The 21,014-nt window shown below is 43.0% G+C and overlaps 1 protein-coding gene across 1 annotated transcript in view; it reads right to left on the reverse strand.

The window, feature by feature from the left end:
• Window positions 1–18,711, reverse strand: part of Sp4 (Sp4 transcription factor) — a 58,311-nt gene extending 39,600 nt beyond the window's left edge. Inside the window, exons 1-3 of the mRNA XM_050120829.1 lie at window positions 18,572–18,711; window positions 18,047–18,156; window positions 15,988–17,542 (exon numbers count right to left, since the gene is read on the reverse strand). Coding sequence (XP_049976786.1) covers window positions 15,988–17,542; window positions 18,047–18,156; window positions 18,572–18,578 — 1,672 coding nt within the window. The 5' untranslated portion in view covers window positions 18,579–18,711. The remainder of the gene's footprint in view (window positions 1–15,987; window positions 17,543–18,046; window positions 18,157–18,571) is intronic.
• Window positions 18,712–21,014: the final 2,303 nt, after the last annotated feature.

Below are 21,014 nucleotides of genomic sequence, written 5' to 3' on the forward strand. Positions count from 1 at the left end.
GAGGACAAATTGTGGGAAAGAGCTTTAGGGTGGTATCTGCAGAAAGGAGCTTGTAGGACAGGGTAGAAGAATTAGAATCTGCTTGCTTGACTAATTTAAAGGGCTCTAGACCACGGATGCTGCTCCTTCCTAGCCATCTGGTGGAGCATCGTAAAAAAGACAGCTCAGATGATGAAGCCCTTGCTACTCAGCATAAGAACCCAAGTTATACCCCAGCACCTGGACATGTAAATGCTGGAGACAGTAGCCTTTGCTTGCAATCCCAGCACAGGGGAGACAGAGCAAGAAAATACTAGAGTTCGCTGACTGCCCAGCCTATGTGGATCAGTGGCCCCAAATGCCTGGCTAAATTGCTGCAGGGGCAGTCCTACCATGGCCAGTGAGGATCCAGATAGCAAAGTATCATTTTGAGATCTTAATTCAATAAACAAGGTAGAAGGGACTGCAGATAAATCAGTGGGTAAAAGTGCTTGCTATCCAAGTACAAGAATGTGAGCTTGAATCCTAGCACCCATGAAAAAGCAGGTGTGGTCAGGAGTACCTATAACCCCAGCAGTATGTATGTTGTGGGAAGGGCGTAGGAACATTGGGGTTTGCTGGCTAGCAGCACGGGCCTCGCTTTAGTGAGACCCTATCTCAGGGGAATAAGGCAGAGGGACACAAGCAGGACATCCACCATCTCCTCTGGCATCTACACATACCTGCACATATGCAAACATTCATCTCATAGACACACACACAAACAAAATGAAATATCCTGGGGTTGCAGAGTTGGTTCAGTTGTTAAGAACACTTGCTGTCGTGCAGAGGGACCTGGGTTCAGTACCCAGCACTCACACACAACTCAAACCATTGTGACTTTAGTTACAAGGAATCCCAGCTTCCTCTTTCAGACTTTGCAGGCAGCAGAAACACACTATACCTATGCATACATACAAACAAAACACTCAAATATATAAAATAAAGATGAATGAACCTTTTAAAAGTGTGACGGCTCTTGAAAACTAGCTTCTGAGGTTGAAGCTCTGGCCTCCACATACCCACACATGTGTAAATTCATAAGGGGGGAGTAATCAGGGTACAGATTTATTTGTACTGGAAATTACACTGGCAGGATAACTACCATCTCTACAAACTTGGCTAACTATAGGAGAGGCAGCCACTCCAGGGCCAGTAGGGTCCCAGAAAGCAAAACCTCAGAATACACAAACATATGCTTAACACACCTACTTCAGTGAATCCACAATTAATAAAAACTCAGAGAGAGAAATTGGAGTTCAACCTTAAGGTCTAAAAAGCAAAACAGTCAGCTACTGGTTCTAACCTCTATCTCAGTCTGAAATGGCGATCCTACATCCAGGAATCTCAAAATGAGACTGAGCCTGAGAGCTGTCTCCTCCTGTCTTATATTTCTCTCTAGGGCTGGCATTAAAGGACTGCACTGCCCGATTTCTAGTGTGGCTACTGGGATTAAAGGTGTGTGTTATTGCTGCATGGTCTATAAGGCTGGCCAGTATGGCTGCTTTACTTTTCTCATCCTAATAAATAATAATAAAGTTTTATTTATTAAAATCCAAGTGAAATACTACTACTTAAGGTAAGTAACAAAAATATATCTTTAATGTTTGCTATATATTATCACTCCAGTTATGAATTTAGATCACCATCTAACAGGAATACTAAAAACACACATTAATTCAGAAGAGGAAAGGAAAACATAATAGTAATAAGACATCTATTTAATGCTCTGGCATTTACAAAAAAATATTTTTACATATAGTGCTCAGTAACTCCTGGAGAATGACTATCTGCTAAGTAGACATACTCTTCATTCACAGCTGTTTATAAGGACAGTCAAGGAGCACAGCAGACCCCACCACATGCCAGACAGTAACTGGCAGAACAGGGGACCAGCAGCACAACATGCCTTCAGCTTAACCTGAATCTACAAACTACATAGAAATAAAGATAGTCATTCCCGATCACCAAAGATTAATTTTAATTGCTCAATGATTTTACTGTAATAGGTGTGACTAACCTAATGAAAACACGTTAATAACTAATAAAACACAAATCTTTTACTAGGAGTATGTGGAAGTGGGATACTAACAATTTTTTCTTTAAGTTTCTATAACAGCGGTGTGCTAGACCTCAACATAACCTTTGATGTATATTTACAAAATAGCTTTTATTTCTCAGCAATCATTGTTAATTAAATAGTTTAAAATGTGTTTCTATAAATTTGGATTAACCTACAAAATGAAATCCAAGCAAATAAAGTACTTAAAACTGCTTCACAGAGTGGGAATAATATTAAGCATCCTCACCACTAAAATAATTATATGAGGTAATTAATGTAGTTTCTAATTAACTATAATATATTTAGCCACAGCACAATATACAAATGGTTCAAAACTTCATGTTGGTTCAGAGCAGCATTGTTTGTAATAGCTACAACCTGGAAACAACCTAGATGCCCTTCAAATGAAGAATGGATGAAGAAAGTATGGAATATATATATATTAGAGTACTACTCAGCAGTAAAAAACAAGGACTTCTTGAAGTCTGCAGGCAAATGGATGGAAATAGAAAACACTATCCTGAGTGAGGTAAGCCAGACCCAAANAGAGAAGCTAAATAAGAAGGAGAACCCAAAGAAAAACATATAGGCATCCTCCTGAATATTAACCTTCATCAGGCGATGAAAGGAGACAGACACAGAGACAGAGACCCACATTGGAGCACCGGACTGAAATCTCAAGGTCCAAATCAGGAGCAGAAGGAGAGAGAGCACGAGCAAGGAACTCAGGACCGCAATGGGGGGGGCACCCACACACTGAGACAATGGGGATGTTCTATCGGGAACTCACCAAGGCCAGCTGGCCTGGGTCTGAAAAAGCCTGGGTTAAAACCGGTCTCCCTGAACATAGCGGACAATGAGGACTACTGAGACCCCAAGAACAATGGCAATGGGTTTTTGATCCTACTGCACGTATTGGTTTTGTGGGAGCCTAGGCAGTTTGGATGCTCACCTTACTAGACCTGGATGGAGGTGGGTGGTCCTTGGACTTCCCACAGGGCAGGGAACCCTGATTGCTCTTTGGGCTGATGAGGGAGGGGGACTTAATTGGGGGAGGGGGAGGGAAAGGGGAGGTGGCAGTGGGGAAAAGGCAGAAATCTTTAATTAATTAATTAATTAATAAACCTTCATGTTGTACATGAATAATACAAGCTATTTTATCTGTCAATTAAAAATGAGTAAAAATTATAACTAAAAAGTTTTAAACTACAATCTCCATATGTTATAACTACTCCATTTCTGGAAAGTAGTCTCACAGGAAGCCATTTTATTTAAGCATTCATTGGCTTTAATGTAATCCAGGATTTCACTGTCTTGCCAAGGTTCAGTTAGAGTCCAGGATTACACTTCGTTTGTGTGAGCAGTTGTAAGGCCACAGTAACTCTCCATGCTCCTGCTTCTACCAGAAAATCACAAAATTCTAGCAAATCAAAACAGCACCCTGCTCTGAGGAGAACATTTAGGCTATAAACCAGCTGTGACAGTCTTTAACAGCTAGAAGAGGAAGCAAAAACTTACTTCTTTTAAAGTGAGAACCAAGATCTACCTAAGATGTGTGCCTCTAACTTTCTACATTTTACAACAATGTGGTAAGTTCCTTAGTATACCTAGTCATGAGGAACTCAGGATAAAGCTGCAAGGACAAGAAACACCCTAAATTCCTTCAAGACTGGGCCTGGCTTCCGTAAAGGCCACAAAGCAATACTGGACTAGTGACCTCTCTAAAGGTTACTGTGACCGTAGCTCCTGACACAGGGGCTTGTTGCTTGCAAACTAGAGAGCTCAGCTCTAAGCAAGCACAGTCCCTGGTCTGAAAACACAGCTAGTGCCTCGTGAGATCACATACTCCAGTAATTCCAGCACTACAGAGGCTGTGGTAGCGAATTACAAATTCAAAACAACTCTTGGCTATACAGCACATTCAAAGATAGGTATTGAAACTGAGCCCAAAACTAAGGAAATCGAAACAAAAATGTAGGCTGTCTTTGAACAATCATGTTTGATGTATCTGATACCATGGACGTTAGAGGGTATAGGTAAGGACTAAATGCCAAGGGTTTGGGGACCTCACCCTCACTATTTGCTATTCCTTGGGCTGGATATGGACATATTTACAAAGATGCTAGCGAATGAATCATTTCCTAAAGCATTCTGAGTCTGTGACAATGACTCAAGCCTAACTACTCTCTAAGGGAGAATAACAAGACACATTAGATTTGCCAAAACAAAAACAAAATCTTAAAATTTCTTGAAATATTGATAGGCCTCATTCACAGTTAAACTTCAAGCTAGCAATGATTTTCCTTCTGACCTCGTAAAAGAAAGTGAAATTCAACCTGATACACATTGTACCTTTAAATTACAGTATTTTAACACTAAGTGAAATGTCTCTGCTACTTAAGATTACAAATGCTTAAATAAAGGAACCTTCTACCAAAGTCAAACCAAATCAAAGAGCCACATGGGTGGTAGCATACACCTATAATACCACCTCAGTACTTGAAAGGTAGAGAGAGGAAGATCAGGAGTTTGAAGCCAGACTGGGCTATAGGGAACCCTCTCTCAAATGAATAACAAATAAAAGAGGAGGAGGACCAGGAGGAGGCAGGGGACAACGCTGCCATCAAGACCCTATTCCCACCAGTACACAAGTGTTTCAAGGCAGAGACCCTCCCGTACACATACCAGTTACCACTGTTCATCCCAAACTGATTATGAAGGAAATGTGTGACTTTCTTTCAGTTTGTGACTTAGTTATCACTACCACTGCAGACAGCTGCCACGGATTCATTTAAACATCACTGAAAGCCATCTGAGTACTTGGGTTTCAGAGTTTTCTTTGTAATTTTAAGGGCAGGGCAGGAATGTGAAGTGGTGAGTTGATCTTTAATGAATATCCCAATCTGAGTTGGTATTTTTAATTATAAAATATGGTTTAAATACACATACAATGCAATCTCCTTAAATTTTTCATCAATGTTTTAATGAGCCAAAGTATAAGACTATAAATGTATAGAGGAGTATATACAAAGGCAAAAGTATACAAAATAAAACATGTACAATAAACATACATACCCCTCTCCCTACATATGTATGTATGTTTAGATGTATCAATCTATTTAAAATGTAAATTCATTAATTATCACTGGTAATTTATAATCAAAAGACTGAAGAAATTTCTAAACCCTCTCATGGTAACTACAATTCCACTGGTGTCAAAGATTTCTTAAGAAAAACACACAAGAAAAGTTTTAAAACTTAGATAGAATTTGGGTTCTTTTTCCGTGTCTTCATTCACTAATTCTGTAACAACCAGCAAATTATTTTAACTTCCTTGGCCTTGATTTTGTCATTTATTAAAAACACTAGAAATTGGGTATTATTAGATCAGTGGGCGAGCATATACCAGATAAGGCCTAACTCAATCTCCATCCAGGCACACGCACACATCCATACAAAACAAATCCTGGGCTTGGGATGGATGTCAGCAGAGTGCTTGTCTACTAAGTTCGGGACTTTGCACTTGGTTCCCAGCACTGCAAAGCAGAAGAGAACGAAAGCTCCTACAAAGAACCAAAGAATGAGAAAACAAAAGTTAAGCAGAACAAAATACAGCCCGTGAGGGCTGACCTGTGTTTCTCCTGCACCAGCCACGGTGTGTCACCACAGTGGCAGACACTGCATGCACCTTGTTTACTGTGAGAAGCAAGAACAGCATCCCTGCTGACTGAGCTCATGTCACAGAAGAGAACACGCAGGTTAAAGACTGTGAAATTCATAACTGTTTTGTTGTATGTAATTTTGCTATGTTAAACTTAAAGCCTTTCCTTTTTGTTTAAACAACAAAAGGGGAAATGATGGAAGGTCATTGGTTAAGTAATAAAGAAACTGCTTGGGCTCATAGGTTAAAACATAGGTGGGAGGAGTAAACAGAACAGAATGCTGGGAGGAAGAGGAAGTGAGCTCTGACTCGACAGCTCTGCTCTCTGGAGCGGAGACACCATGCTCCGCTCTCCCGGGCAGATGCGATAGCTCTGCCCTCTGAGGCAGACGCAATGAACTCTGACCCAGGATGGACATAGGCTAGAATCTTCCAGGTAAGACTGATGCTACACAGTTGATCGAGATATCAGAATTAGCCAGTAAGGGCTAGAGCTAATGGGCCAAGCAGTGTTTAAATGGGGAAAAAAAAAAAGACTGTGAAATTCTATGTATATAATTCTTACAGTCACTGGGCTTTCTTAAAGTTATTCCTTAGTGTTATTTCCTCCACAGAATGAACATGTTCATCTTTTAAAAACATGACAAGTCATTTCTAATAAAGGCAGTCATGAAATGTAAAACATATTCTTTGTAGTGTTGTGTAACTATTAATGAAAAGGAAATATAAAAATCTCACTTATATTCTTGCAAGGTTTGTAGAATGATTTTTAAAATTAACTCAAGGTCAGTGTGTGTAGCCAAGAATATATTACTACTAGCCTGAAATTCCCAACCAAAGCAGGATTCAAAGTCATAAAATGTGTTTTCTAGTCTACTCCCCTGTGTGGTAGATGCACTCTGTCCACAAAGAGGGCCAAAGAGAGCACTCTGCTAAGGACCCAGGGACTCATTATCTGGCTGGGTAGATTCTACTATCACAGTCACAGTGACACGTATGACATGGTGCCACTCACCTCCAACAGTCCATGCAGAACCTCAGCCCTGAGGCCTACTCTCTTTACAGCTTTGCTTTCTTGTTCCATATGTATCTACCTTTGCCAGCATACATCACTTCCCCAGTCTCGCCCATTTCTGAGCTCTCCCGATATGTTCTCTACTTCCAAACCCAGTATGTAAAAGTACAAGCTTGCAAGCAGATGCAGATCCATTCAAGCGTATCATGTACTTAGTCTTATGTCCCTGACACTAGCATCCTTTCCAGAAAAGTGAATACTTCACAGGCTGAAGCAGAGCAGACATTTACTTCTTAACTACAGGGAAATGCATGGCTTCTCCTGTACTTGTAGTCATACCTATCTCTGTAGCCTTGGTTCTATTTGGATCAAAGCTTTTTGATCTCTGTTTTACAAATTTCATTTAAACTCCAACTCATAGAAATCCAAGCACTGACACCTACAGCAAACTCTTCTAGGGAATGGTACTCCGTGGAGGGCTTGCCATAACCTCACACAGATAGTTTTGATTATAATCTATAAAAGCCCTTTCTAAACACATTATCTGGCCTCATCTATGTAACACTATGACGAAAACGAATGGATGTCTATCACTATTCGACAAGTTTGCCTAGTAACAGCTAATGGAACCATTAATGAAGAGCAGTATCCAAGCAAAGTCTAAGTTTTAACTCTTAGCCTTGTTATCTGTGTCTGCAGGAACCAACAATAAAGCCACTACAAGAACCCACTTCTCTGGTCAATGGGAACAGAGTACTTCCTACCTTCCTAAACATATTACTATGCCTGAGGTAAAAGAACCTTCATATATTTGACTTACCACCTTTTTTCCTTACTCAAAATGTCCTTTGGTCTGAAAGTTTAAAACAAACAAACAAAAAACTTCCCTAGTAGATATTTTGAGTTCATAAAAAAAAAATAGAAAAGGAAGGAAGGAAGGAAGGAAGGAAGGAAGGAAGGAAGGAAGGAAGGAAGGAAGGAAGGAAGGAATTAAGAAGAAAGCACACATTCTGGATCTGCAGAGTCCAGGAGGTAAATAAACAACGCTGTGACCGCTTCATGGGGTGAAGGCTCAATTAGTACCCTGGCTTTTCCAACCGTTTTCCTGATTCAGTTACAAAAGAGTGAGCACATTGTTCATACTGAACTACAAGTTCAGTGTTGGACACTACACTAGATGTGTGAAGATACTAATGCTTTCTCATTCATCAAATTAGCAACTAACAGAAAACTAATACAGAGGAATTCTAAAAAGTAAAGGAGAGCAGAAAGATACTTGTGAACTGGACTAGAGCTGGTCTCACTCCACTTCTACCACAATAAAGGTAATGCCACCCTAACTTCCCGATCTTAGCTATAAGGACCATAAGTTTAAGAGTTTCTGTGTGCTCCAGTCATATGCTAAACAGACATACCCAATATAGGACCACACATCCAAATATCCATGCTCTTAGGTTTTAGAATTAGATCCAATCAAACTTTCTGTATAGCGTGAGCAATTCTTCCATAATCTACAAGCTCTGACTGATGGGTAATCAGCCTTTAATGACGAGATAACTACCTAAAGAAACCAATCATTCTATTGGTACAGCTCTTCTCTGAAAGGTGGGACATAGCATATTCTGTTTCCCATGCTCAAATCTAACAGAACCACTTCCACCTTAGGAACTGAAGACAGTAGCTTGTTCCTATTTAACAGTGAAAACCTGCACTCTGACAATTGCTAGGATTAACTGTTTTCATCCCAGGAATCCTTGCTATGATCATCAGCTTATTACCATCCCAATAAAATGTCCACCCAATACCATACACAGCAGTGCAGCAGCAGTCTATAAACAAAGTTTTAACTCAAGCCATGATAAGCCAGTAACTAGTCCTGTTGCTAAAGGCAGGCTTTTCATCCTGTAGGTACATGATTCCCCTACTGTAAGTGGAGTATATTACTTGCTTTACTTATCTACCCACTGATGCTTCCAGCCTATTAAGCGCTCTGACTCTCAATTCTATATCCTATCATACTGGCGCTATCCTTCAGCCTTTTCTCATTTGTTAATTCAGTAAATAGGGCCATTCCTTCAGTCCTGTACTTAAAAGGCAATGGGGGGGGGGAGTTACACTGCATCAAGGATAGAATCTATTAGGCAGTAGACACTGCTACTATGGTTGACAACCAAAGAAATTTTCATCCAATTGTGTACCCATCTATGAGTCTTTGAGAAGCTACCACCATATTGAAATTAAGATATAGTATAATTCTTTGTGTGGTGGTGCACGCCTGTATTCCTAGCACCTGAGATGAGAGGCAGGAGGATCAAGAATTTAAGGCTGGGTCTGGCGATGGCTAAGCAAGTATAGGTGATGCCATCAAGCCCAAAGACCTGAGTTCTTTCTATTCCTGATAGGATGAGAGAAGTGACTCCCACAAACTGTCCTCATTCTCCATATACACTATGCTCCCGCTTCATAAATGGAACTTTTATATGTAATTTTAAAAAGTTCAATACCACCTTCCACTACACAGCCAGTTTCAGGACAGCCTGGGCTGGATGATGCTATCTCCAAACTCATAAAATAAAGCAAAGACAGAAGGACACCACTGACATTAACTCCACGTGGATGTTTGAAACCTCCATAGTAAGCCCAAACTAAACTGGGGTGGCCACTTGAGACCGCCGTGTGAGACAAGTGCACAGGATGAAGAATGAAAACAAAGCAGCATGACACTTTAAGAACGTTAGCAAAGCAGAAACTCATACTAATGCCACGTTTTAAAAACACCTTTAACAACTGGTAAGGCTCTACATCACAGCAAGAGAAACACGGACTATTTAAAGACAGGCTTCCTCAGTGGCCTTATCCTTGCAGTCACTTATTGCTTATGTATTTGTTCCCAAACAACTAAAGCTCAGTGAGGCAGTCAGGGAGGGACACAATACCTACCCATAAAATGATAGTCTGTGCTTTAATATTATGAATACAAACTCAGCACAGAACACATATTAGCTACCGTAAATGCTTGCTTTCTTCCTCCACAAGTACTACTTTTTAAAATGTTCATATATGGTGGGCCCATCCAGGGAATACTAGACCAGGGAGGCAGTGGGAGGAGGGTGAGGTCAGCCTGAGCTTTCTAATGAGTTCAAGGCCAGTCAGGGCTACATAGCAAGGTCCTTTTGTCATTTTTAAAAACCATTTCTAGTGGTGGAGAGATGGCTCAGAGATTAAGAGCACTGGGTCTTCCAGAAGTCCTGAGTCCAATTCCCAGCAATCACACGGTGGCTCACAATCATCTATAGCAAGATCTGTTGCCCTCTTCTGGTATGCTGGAATTCATGCAGGCTAAACACTGTACATGTAATAAATAAATAAATAAATAAATAAATCTTTTTTTAATCCATTTCTAGCTATTGTTTCAGAAAAGATACATGTCTTTGACCTGAGGATCATACATAGAACTTACTAATATTATTAGATACAAACTCTTTTATTTCTTATTTTTTTGAGATAGGGTCTCTATGTAGTCCAAGGTGGGCTGAAATTAACTATGTAAGCTAGGTAGACCTCAAACTCATGACAAACCTCCTGCCCGAGCCTCATCTAGAATTCTGAGAGTATCAACCTGAGACCCATGTCCTCTTAAACTTAAGACTTCCAAGAAGTGAAAAATAACACTATCTAGGTCCTACATTAAGTTCAGTAACAGACCCGGAGAGCTGTATCTTTCAGCAATGTTTTATTTAATATGCCAGCACTGAATATCCAGGTGACATAGGGACAGTCTATCCGTGAGAAGGCAAACAAGATAATTCTAATTCTCTAAGTCCTAACTTCAGTCTTATTTTCTCATGTGCTAATAAAAGATTTGTATAAGCTAGAAATATAGTGGGAAAACAAATGGAGTCAAGATGGCGTACTCTGCTGGAAGATCCATGTCACTCAACTTTCTGAACTTGTACCTTCATTTCTAAAGAGGGCTAGGAATGAGGGTGGGAGAGAAAGGCTTGAGTATATCTAAGTTACCTGAGCAATGCCAATTTCATTAATCTTTTATCTCACCAAGTACCAGTTCCTTTGACACAACTCGCTCATTCACTCAGCAGTAAAAATGGCACACATTTTGTACATCCCAGAGCAGAAAAGCACGCATGTATGGTCTGAGATCTGGTTCCCCCCTCAATCTTTACTGTCAATCTTTAATGAGTCATCCCCAAAGTACTTAATGGAACATTGGAGAACCTGACCCACATTTCTGTCTTCACCTAAAATAGTAAAATAAAATACCTTTAAAAATAGACTTTCACAGCAATATGAAAAGGCCACAACTGTAAGCTATAATCTCAAAGATCTTTTCCAACTACGAAGCTATCACCTGGTAAATCTGTTATTTCTGCAAGATTTACCCATGGCATCTCCCTTAGCTTCCTTTTCTATCTCTCTTCAATCTGTCTTAATGCGTGTTCCAATATTCCTTACATATTTCTTCATACTCTCTAAATTAGAGACTGGAAAACAGCCAGAAACACTTGACTCTCAGCACTCCTGAGAGGTGGATCACAAACTCAAGACCACCTGGGCTTAAAGTGAGTGTGAGGCCAGCCTGAGTTACACAGGGAGGCCTTGTCATTTAAAAACCAAACAAATAATTTGAAAAGGAGATGAGAAGTGTTCTTAGCTCCTCTGCCTGCCAAGGCCTCACAAGGTTACTACTGCTGTGATGAAGACAACTTGGAGAGGAAAGGGTTTGTTTGGCGTATATATCTTGAGTTACAGTCCTTTGAGAAAAGTCAAGGCAGGAATTCAAGCAGGGCAGGAACCTGAAGGCAGGGGCTGATGCAGTGTGTGGGTGGGTGCACCCACAATGAACTGAGCTCTCCCACACCAATCACCAACTACAAAATGCCCTACAGTCCTGCCTGCAGCCCAAGCCTATGGAGTCATTTTCTCAATTGAGGTTCCCTCCTCTCAAATGTCTCTACCTTTTGTCAAGATGACATGAAGCAAGCCAGCACAGATGTCCTTGTAAATTAACGTGGCTTTACATGGAGTATTTTTTATCTTCTATGGAAAAAAAAAAAACTTCTGGAGGCTAAAGGTCAAACTGGTAGTTCAGAACGTGAACTTACGACCCTTATGATGAAGTTCAAGGTATTTGAAGGTTTTAGTGAAAAAGTAACAGAATAACTGACTGTCTGAAAAGGAAACGACAAAGCATAAGTATGAGGAATATATATATATATATATATATATATATATATATATATATATATATATACAGGTATGGTTTTAAGAAGTTCTAAAAGAAAAAAAAGGAAAAATACTATCTGTTATCTGTATTAAACCTTAAGCCACTTTTCTACTTTGAGTAATGCAGAAGAAAATGTAGATGTTAAAAAGTTAATTCGACTAAGTTAAATTTGGACTTTTAAATTAAATGTAAACAGTCATTAAGAACTGGCCTTTCCATTCCTGGCTTTATATTACATCCCCAGGTTTGAAACCTTAATTCCCTATAAAGCAAAGGAATTATGTAAGAGACAAGTTCTTGGATTGTCAGCAACATCTTATCAAGTCTCAACCTCCTTTACGGGAAAACCAGCATAAAAATTTAGTTTCTACTGAAATTGACAAATAACCACTTAATCAAGCAAAAGGCTTATGGCACGACAGTGTGGACCACTCAGATTGATCACTGAAGCAGAAACCAATAGTACCCATTAGCTCACGTTTATAACAAAACAAAAACACTAGAAAGCATTGTGAGAATATTGGAAAAACTTCTACTTTTACTTAACTAAAACATATCTCAAAAGCTCTGCCTGACTCTGCCACCCCTACTGGGATTAAAGGTACAAACCACCAAACATGGCTCAAATAAAGGTTCATAAACTCAGTTGTTATCCATCGAATTCGTCCCAACAAGAAAATAATGTATTGGGTATATACTTATGTACATAAGTCTTTAATTATAACTACACTCTTAACTGATTAAATGCTGGATGCTTAGCCTAGAAATCAGAATTTTCAGACAAGAGCAAAGAAAGCAATTTTTCTGAACAATATGCAAAGGAAAAAAGCTTGTCATTTCAAAAAATTGTGAAGCTCTTCAGCTTCAAAATGTGGGTCCATTCGATTTATCTTGTCTGATTCTTCCTCTCCCGTCCATATCAGACCTCTTCCACTTCCTGAGAAGGCAAAGGAGCCTGAACCAGAAGAGATGTTCAGTCTTGCCCATGAGCTGGCCGTTATTCTGTCAAAGGTAATTAATTCTTCCAAGCGCTGAGATTTGTCAAGAGCATTTTCTTACTTATAAGCAGAGGGCCCAGGCACGTAGCTCAGCTGGTAGAGTGCTAGCACCGTGATCCCATGGATCCATGGGTACCTCGGGCAGGCGCTCACATCTGCAGTCCCAGCACTGAGGAGGTGATGAGGGGCGGTCACTCACTCACGGCCTGCTTTAGCTACCTAGAGAGTCTGAGGCAGCCCTGAACTGTGTGGAATCGTGTCTAAAAGAGGAAAGTTAGCAGGCTGAGGGCAAGGCTGGGAACAAGGAAAGTGGGTACAGTCACTTAGAGTATCATCTAATACCCAACGGCAGCACAGTAGGTGAGCAGTGCCTGAGAGTAATTGAGTAGCAAACAGAATTTTGAATGTTCCCAAGACAAAGAAATGACAAACGTCTGAAGTGATGACATAAGCACCCTGATCTAATCAATACACAGGGTAGAGTATTGCAATATCACATTAGACCCCACAACTATGTACATGAATTATGTATCAATTAAAAGTAAAATAACATGTTAATTTAATAAACCTATGAATGTTAACAATAAGTATTTTTCCATAAATTCAGCGCCACAATTCTGGAAAGGAAAAGGTTTGAAATAAGAGAAAATGGCAACCCAAAGTATTAACTCTAAACTAGGGCTCACTTATAAAAGGGATGTAGGCATGCGTTCTCCCTCTTCTCATAAAGTGTTTAGTGTTCTGCTTCTAGTGTATTTTAAAAGTAAAAACAAAAGAAATTAATGAAAACAAAGCAGTTTCATTAGATTCACTGTAACCACTCTGGAACATTGCTCCCATGTTCGGAACCGTCAAAGAATACTGTCCAGTTTGCTAGGTAACAGGATAAAACTGTCAACAGTTAAACCTAAATTAACTGTACTCAACTTGTGGAAATCTGGTCTACTTCTGCTCTTTATACTACAACCATCTCTTAAAGTATCAACAAAATTTTAAATTGTTGGCTTTCAGCAGAGAGGAAAGTCTTCGTGTGTAGACTTCACTTAATAAGCAGATCTCCTAAACTATGCAAACTCTAAGTAAAAACTATAGGAATAACTATATCTAGTATTAGTGTTCGTTGGGGTATTGTGTGTAGTGTGACTAAAATGGCTATCTGTCAACCAAACATTGGGCTCGTATTAACTGGCTTAGCCCCACCTGCTCCCAGTTCTGCCTTCCGACTCACTGTTGATTCTACCTCTGCCCCCAAATTTTACCCCTAAAAGCTTTATCTTCCATTGTTTATAATGCACCATTCCAGGAGTTGGGGTGTCAGAATACTGGATTACCTTCACATTTAGTAAGAGAGAATTTCTGGATTGCACAGTATTAATTAGAGAGCAGAAGCACTGGCCCACTTCTCTAGCCCACTGGATAAACTGCTCAGTGCCATGAACCACAATTCATTAATGTTTAACAGGCAAGGTGAAATGTAAATAAAATAACTTCTACTTTGACAATGCAAACTATTATCCAAAACACCAAACCAGGCACTGTTCTCAAACACTCCAGGTAGTTTTTCGAATGAGCGGGAACTGTACAGAGTAAGGACTGGAAACGGAACCATCACTTAAATACTTGGGTGCTAAAATTTTAGGTGAAGAATCACACTGAAAACACTGACAATATACACACAATATTCGAGGTAAGAGCCACTAGCTAAATGCGGTTACTTGAATAAAACTTAGACTTGAGTTCCTCAGTCATGCTACTTTTACCATGTATTATACGCCTAGCCACTGTGCAGAACTAGTGGACAGCTCTGGAGAGGACAGACACAGCATGCAAACATCACACAAAGTTCTACTGGGCAGTGCTGCAGAGGCAAGAGATAAAAATGTAATCAGGTTCTCATGAATGGGTAGGCTCTCGATGGACAACTTTTAAGTGTTCATCGGCTTGAGTTTTGTGGAAAAAGAACCCATCTTAATTTTTCTGCACCTCATTTTGCAAAAGGTCATTCAAAAAGTACAAGCATATCCAATCTTAAAATATCAGAACAGAAATTTTTATTTAACAAAATTTGAAAAATCAAAGGTACTAAAATCAAAGCAAGTTTCTACCAACTCAGAATCAAATAAGTCTAAGTACAGTTAAGACAGCTCCCCAAAAAGATTCTACTACTTACCAGAACTAGGTTTTGAAGTACTTTAGATGTATCTAATTCTATGCATAAGAAATAGCAACTGTTTCTACAGCTGCTTTAAAAACAAGATGGTCATCATTTGTTCAAGCCAGTGACATTTTACTACCTACAGCTTCGCTTCTCACTAACCACATGACATCTTTAAATAATTCAAAAGGTTTAATAAGGACCTTTTAAATAAGACTTTTTAATAAGGACCTTTTTAATAAGACTTTTCCCTAAACTTTATACATCAAGTACCATTAAAGTCACACTCCTGAGCTAATCCTGAGTCGAGCAACTTACGGAAACAATTTGTAACTTCAATTTCTATCCTAACTGCAACAATAGCTAGTTTAAAACTGCTCTAGACACTATAGGGAAAATGCCTCAAAAACAAAATGCTGAAACAAGAGAAGGCCAAGTTAAAAACCTTCTTACACAGAAACAGCATTTCAACAGACTCACAACCATATCCGAATTCAAGTTAAGCCAATTTTCCATCAAGAAGAGCCGAGCTCCTCTTCCGGAAGAGTTCAGTGTACTCAAATATGATCTCTATAATTATGGCTCTAATCAGAAAATAATGCTTTATGAAATAATTTAAATTATTAAACAAATTTGACACACAAAACTGAGTGCTAAAAGCTACAGAAATCAAGAGACCGCACTGATAACAATATATGGTTGTGGTGTAATAGTCCAGCTTTGACTCCTCACCAGATGTGTACCTCCGAGATGTATCCAATCTAAAAGTGAACCTGGAGCAATAGCTCTGTCACTAAGCTTTGCTAATAAGAGAGTAAAAAGATGTAGCTTACCTGCAACACTAGTGATTGTTACTGGAACTCCCTGAACTTGAACGCCCGCAGCACCCAGGTTGGCAACGCTCACTGTCTGAAGGTTAGGCACTGATGCAAGCTGGGCAGTGTTCAGAGTTATTGGGGCACCAGCAACAGCCACAGGAGCAATCTGAGCAAGAGTTGTGCCACCACTTGAAGACACGGGGGTGATGGTCAGCTGCTGAGATAACCCAGCATTCTGAACTTGCAAATTTGAAAGACTCTGAATATTCTGAACCTGGACAGTTTGCCAGCTGATTTGCCCTGAAGGTGTTAAAGTTGGAGCCCTGATAAGCACCTGAGTCGGGTTGACAGCTTGAAGTTGAACGTTCTGCAAAGGCTGCTGCTGGATGGTCTGAATGGTCTGCCCTGACTGCAGCTGAAATGACTGTGGTGGAATCGCTTGAATGATCTGCTGCTGAGGCTGCTGGATCTGGATCTGCTGCAGGATCGGCTGGCCCACAATCTGCACCTGCTGGAGAGAACTGGACTGATCCTGGGCAGTTTGTATCCCATTGGGCTGAAGCTGACTGGAGCTCTGGGCTTCAGACTCCGTAGCAGCAGGTGTCTGCGATTCTTCAATGGTGCGTTCAGAACTACTGGCTGATGTGCTTGCGTACTGGCCCGTATCTGCTGAACTCACTAATGTGTCACTGCTCGTTAGAGATGTGGATGCAGTGGTTGTGCAAGTAGTCGAGGAAGAGGGCGATTCAGGCATAGTACTGGCAGAAGCAGTGGTGGTGGTGGGCGTAGAAACTAATTGATTCCCATTGGAAGTCCCACTATCAGTAGTGGTGGTAGGCTGGCCAACCTGTCCAGTCCCTCCTCCTGCAGTCACGTTATTTATCACGGGCAAGGCTAAAGTCACTCCTCCAATGTTAATTGGTAGGGTTGTTACAACTTGGGCCTGAGTACCAGGCAGGGTCTGCAACTGCAATGGTATTGAAACACCAGGTCTAATTTGTACTGGAACGGTCTGATTTGCCAGGTTCTGAGCAAGAATATTACCAGAGGCTGTCCTGTTAGCAGCAGTGAGGATAGCTTGATTATTACCTGCAGAAATGAGCTGAATTTGACCCTGCAAATCCTGTAGAGATGAACTACTAGTTGGATTGATTTGAATTTGCTGACCTTCCACCGTCTGAAGTTGGGGGATCACTTGGTACTGTACACTACCACTTGGATTCTGGACTTGTATGACTTGAAACTGATTAGGGGTAGAAGAATTACCTGATTTAGTTTTTGTAGGAGACGAACTCCCGTTATTACTGCTGGAAGAACTAGATGAACTAGAAGCTGCTTGAGAAATGTTATTTTCCTTTGAAGCGGGAGGAGTGGAGGCAACAAGTTGCCAAGCGTTGCCAGCAAGCTGTGTCGTCACCAGTTCTAGCTGCTGCGGCTGGCTCTGAAGTTGGACCAGTCCTTGGCTTGGGTCTATAATAATCTGCTGCTGTCCGGTCGCTTGATTTTCACCAGGAGTCCCTATTTTGCTGCAAGTAGCTGCCAGTAAAGCCAGAGGAGAGGGCTGAGAGTCCTACCCAAAATGGGAGGGGAAAGGAGAGGGAGGGGAAAAAGTGGGCGGATTTAGTGGAAGACAGTAGTGGGAGGGGGTTATTTATTTTGAGAGCTCTAAGTATCAGAACATACTCAACAGGCAGCAGAATTAAAAGGGAAATATGAACAAAAGCAGGTAGAAGCTATACGAATAAGAATGCAAGTCCTGTTACATGAAGTTTAAATTAAAAAGGAAATTTCTGGTAAACTTTCTTAAAGTATTATTCTTCTGAACTCAAAAATGCCCTTGGGAAAATAGACACTGTTTTCTACCAGTCTGAATTCCTGGTGAAATTCTAAACATCGTTACAGCCTCATCTAGGGGAAATACTCATGAATTCACAATTTAAGTTTCTCACTCAGAGATGCTTTGAGTGGCCAAGCATTTTTATTCTGTTCTTTACTTCTGGGTATTTAGAGGGCATAACTCTCTATGTTCCCTAAAGCTTCCTGCTGATTTTTTTTTTTTAACGTTTGCTTTTACCTGGGAGCCTGAGGTTTTGGGTTTTTTATTGTTATTCTCTGGCTCAGAGGTTTTCCCTCCTTCTGTAGCCATCGCCGCTGCCGCCTCCTCCTCCTCCTCCTTCTTCTGATCTGCAACAACCCCCCCCCCCAACACACACGACAACAGGTTATTAGGATTATTATTATTCGTTCTCCTCCCTACTTCCCCCTCCCTCCTTCTGAACATTAATCTCCATAAACCCGCGATCCGTGCACACCGGCAGGGGGTGGGGGGGAAGGAGGGGAAGGGAGGAGGGGGCTCTCACAAAACGTGGTTTGAAACCCGACCCATAGGCTCCAGAGCAACACCCAGAAGGAGGTTGTTCTAGCTTAGACATTAAGACAAAACACAGCCCTCCTTCCCTCCCCCTGGTTCCCTCCCGCCCTCTCCTCCTCCCCTTCCAGCATCTCGGCGGCCCCGGGGGAGGGGGAAGCGAGCAGGGTCTGGGGAGGGAGGGACAGAGGGAGGCGGTGAAGGAGACCGAGGGGGGTGGAGAATACGTACCGCTCATCCCGCATTAACAGGACAAACCCTCACAGAGACACTGGGATAGAGGTGGGTGGGGGTGGGGGCGAGGCGGGAGGAGAGGCCGGTCCCGCCCGCCCGGGGTGGCTCGGAGGAGGCTGTAGCTGGCACAGGCTCTGCCTCTTTTTCCGCGAATGGCCGCCGCTGGGCTGTGGCGTAGCAGCTCCTCTCTCCGCCCGAGCCCGGCTGACTCGCCCTTGATTGACAGCGGCGGCGTGCGGCGCGGGCGGCGGCGCGGGCCGGGGGCGGAGCCAGGGCGGCGCGAGCGCGGCGATCCCCACCCCCCTCGGCCTGCCTCCGCCGGCGCCGCCGACTCTCCACCCCTTCCCCCAGCGGATTGGCCGCCGACCTGCCGGGGCCGGGGCGCTGGGGCCGCCCCCTCTCCTCCCCTTTGCCCGGCCGGTGCTGGCCGCGGCTCGGCGTGTGCCTGCGGGCCCACGGCGCGTGCGGCCTGGGCGAGCTAGCGGCGCCGTGCCAGCGGCGGGCCCTCCATACAGCCAAGCTTGTTGTCTCAGGATATCCCGCCCCCTCCTCAGTTCCCGGCGCCCTCCACTCAAAAGCGCACGACAGCAGCGCGCGAGGGGCCGCGGAAGGAAGACATGGGACTAGGCTCGCGGGAGGAGAGCGGAGCGGGCTCGGCGGAGCGCGGGCTTCTTGCCGCCCCGCGCGCTAGCCGGACCGCCCGCTGCCCCCGCGGCGTGAGCATGGCTTTCCTAAGGCGCATCCGGACCCGGGCGCCCTTTTTCCCTGGCTCGGTTTTCATTGGGTGATGCCGCTGACGCACCTCAGTCGTGGGCGGAGGCGGGCGGGCCTCTGGCGCAAAGGCTTTCGGGTCTTGTAGTTTCTGTCGGAACCCCCAGCGAGGCACCACCTTCCTCCCGCCCCCGAGCGCGGCCTGGCTGCAGAGCCTAGAGCTGCCCGAGGGGGCGGTGGCAGCAGGGCGTGGCCGGGGCCGAGTGGGAGTTGAACCCAGAGCTGGGGAGGGGAAAATGGGTGTTGTTTCCCTGGGCCTATCGGCCGAACGGGGCTGCCCGGACCGCCTCTGCCACCGCCTCCTCGGCTGAAAGCCGCTCCCCGAGGGGCGAGCTCACACCCGGAGCGCGCGGCGATTGAGCAGGCGGTGGCGAAGGGAGGCGGGGTCTGCTGTCCTCCGGGTTTGAATGAAGCTGACTTGGGGAACATTCCCTTCACCCTACTTCTTTGCTCACCTAGCTCGCTGGGGCCTCCGGTCTGAACGCAAGGCCTGGGTTCCCACCGAGCAGGAGCTTCCATTTTTATTTGTTGTCTCTCTAACTGGGTGCTGGGGCAGAGCAGTCTTCTAGGGTGGCGCCTTCGATCCCTCGTTCTTGGCGCGCTTCTCGCTCCTAGAGGTCTCACACAAGGTTGTCCGGGTGAAGGAAAACCCAGCAGCATGTGGGTCAACCCTGCTCATGGTTTCAGCGTGAGATTTTAGGCCAGCGCAGTTCGCATCTAGCTGTGCGAAGCACTTTGTCAAATGCTCCTGAGCCGGCCCCCAGCTTCGCTCCAAAGACATGAAGTCAAGATACCAGGGAACATACATGCGACTAATGAAATGTACCAGAGCTAGAAGTGAATCTTAATATGAACCTTGGAACAGGACTCCATTACACACAGGCTTAAAGTCCTCTGCTGTCATCGACGTGGACCCCACACGTAGCTTTGTGTGTTTTTGTCTGGTGCCTGAGGCTGACATGTTGCTAGGGTGAGAGAGGAAGTCGTTGGTGCTGTACTTGACTAGTGTTTCCTTGTTAAGTATTTGGACTGATGACAAAGCATTGCAGAAAGCAAGGAACTCGAATAAAGAATTACAGTGTTGTCTACTCCATCTTGTGAGTTGAAGATGCTACAGTAATCTGCTTCCACACACATCCCAATGTGCTAGATTTTAGAAAGCTCAGAAGTGTTCTTTGTATTTAGAGGCAGTCTCTCCTCAAACCCTGTCCCCACCCAGTTCGCCATTGTAAATGAAGGCCAGATAAGAACTGGAGCCCTTGTGGTTTTCATTAGAAAACCTGCCTCAGAGAAGTAACACCAGTGTATGGATTTGCAAAATATCCTAGGAGCTCCACATCCTGTTGATAAGTGGATGTACTAGTATCCAGGAAACAGTGACAACCCTCACTTTTCGCTGTGGACCAAAATCTACAAGTTCCTTGCTGTTATGGACTGAGTTTTTGGATCCTCCAGATCTACATTCAGATACTGGGACTCTGTCCCTCAGTGTGATGTTATTCTGAGGCAGAATCTTTGGGACATTTTGGTTAGGTGAGGTCATCAGAGTGGTACTCTCATGAGTAAAACTGAGTGGTCTTACACCGCCTATCCTTCGTTCTGCTGTACCCTATGAAAAGTACAATCTCAACCTGATGGTCTGCCACCCACAAGACCCTCCCCAGAACCT

This window comes from Alexandromys fortis, unplaced genomic scaffold (genome assembly GCF_014885135.2).
Source record: "Alexandromys fortis isolate MF-2015 unplaced genomic scaffold, M_Fortis_MF-2015_v1.1 scaffold_182, whole genome shotgun sequence".
Lineage (NCBI taxonomy): Eukaryota > Metazoa > Chordata > Mammalia > Rodentia > Cricetidae > Alexandromys > Alexandromys fortis.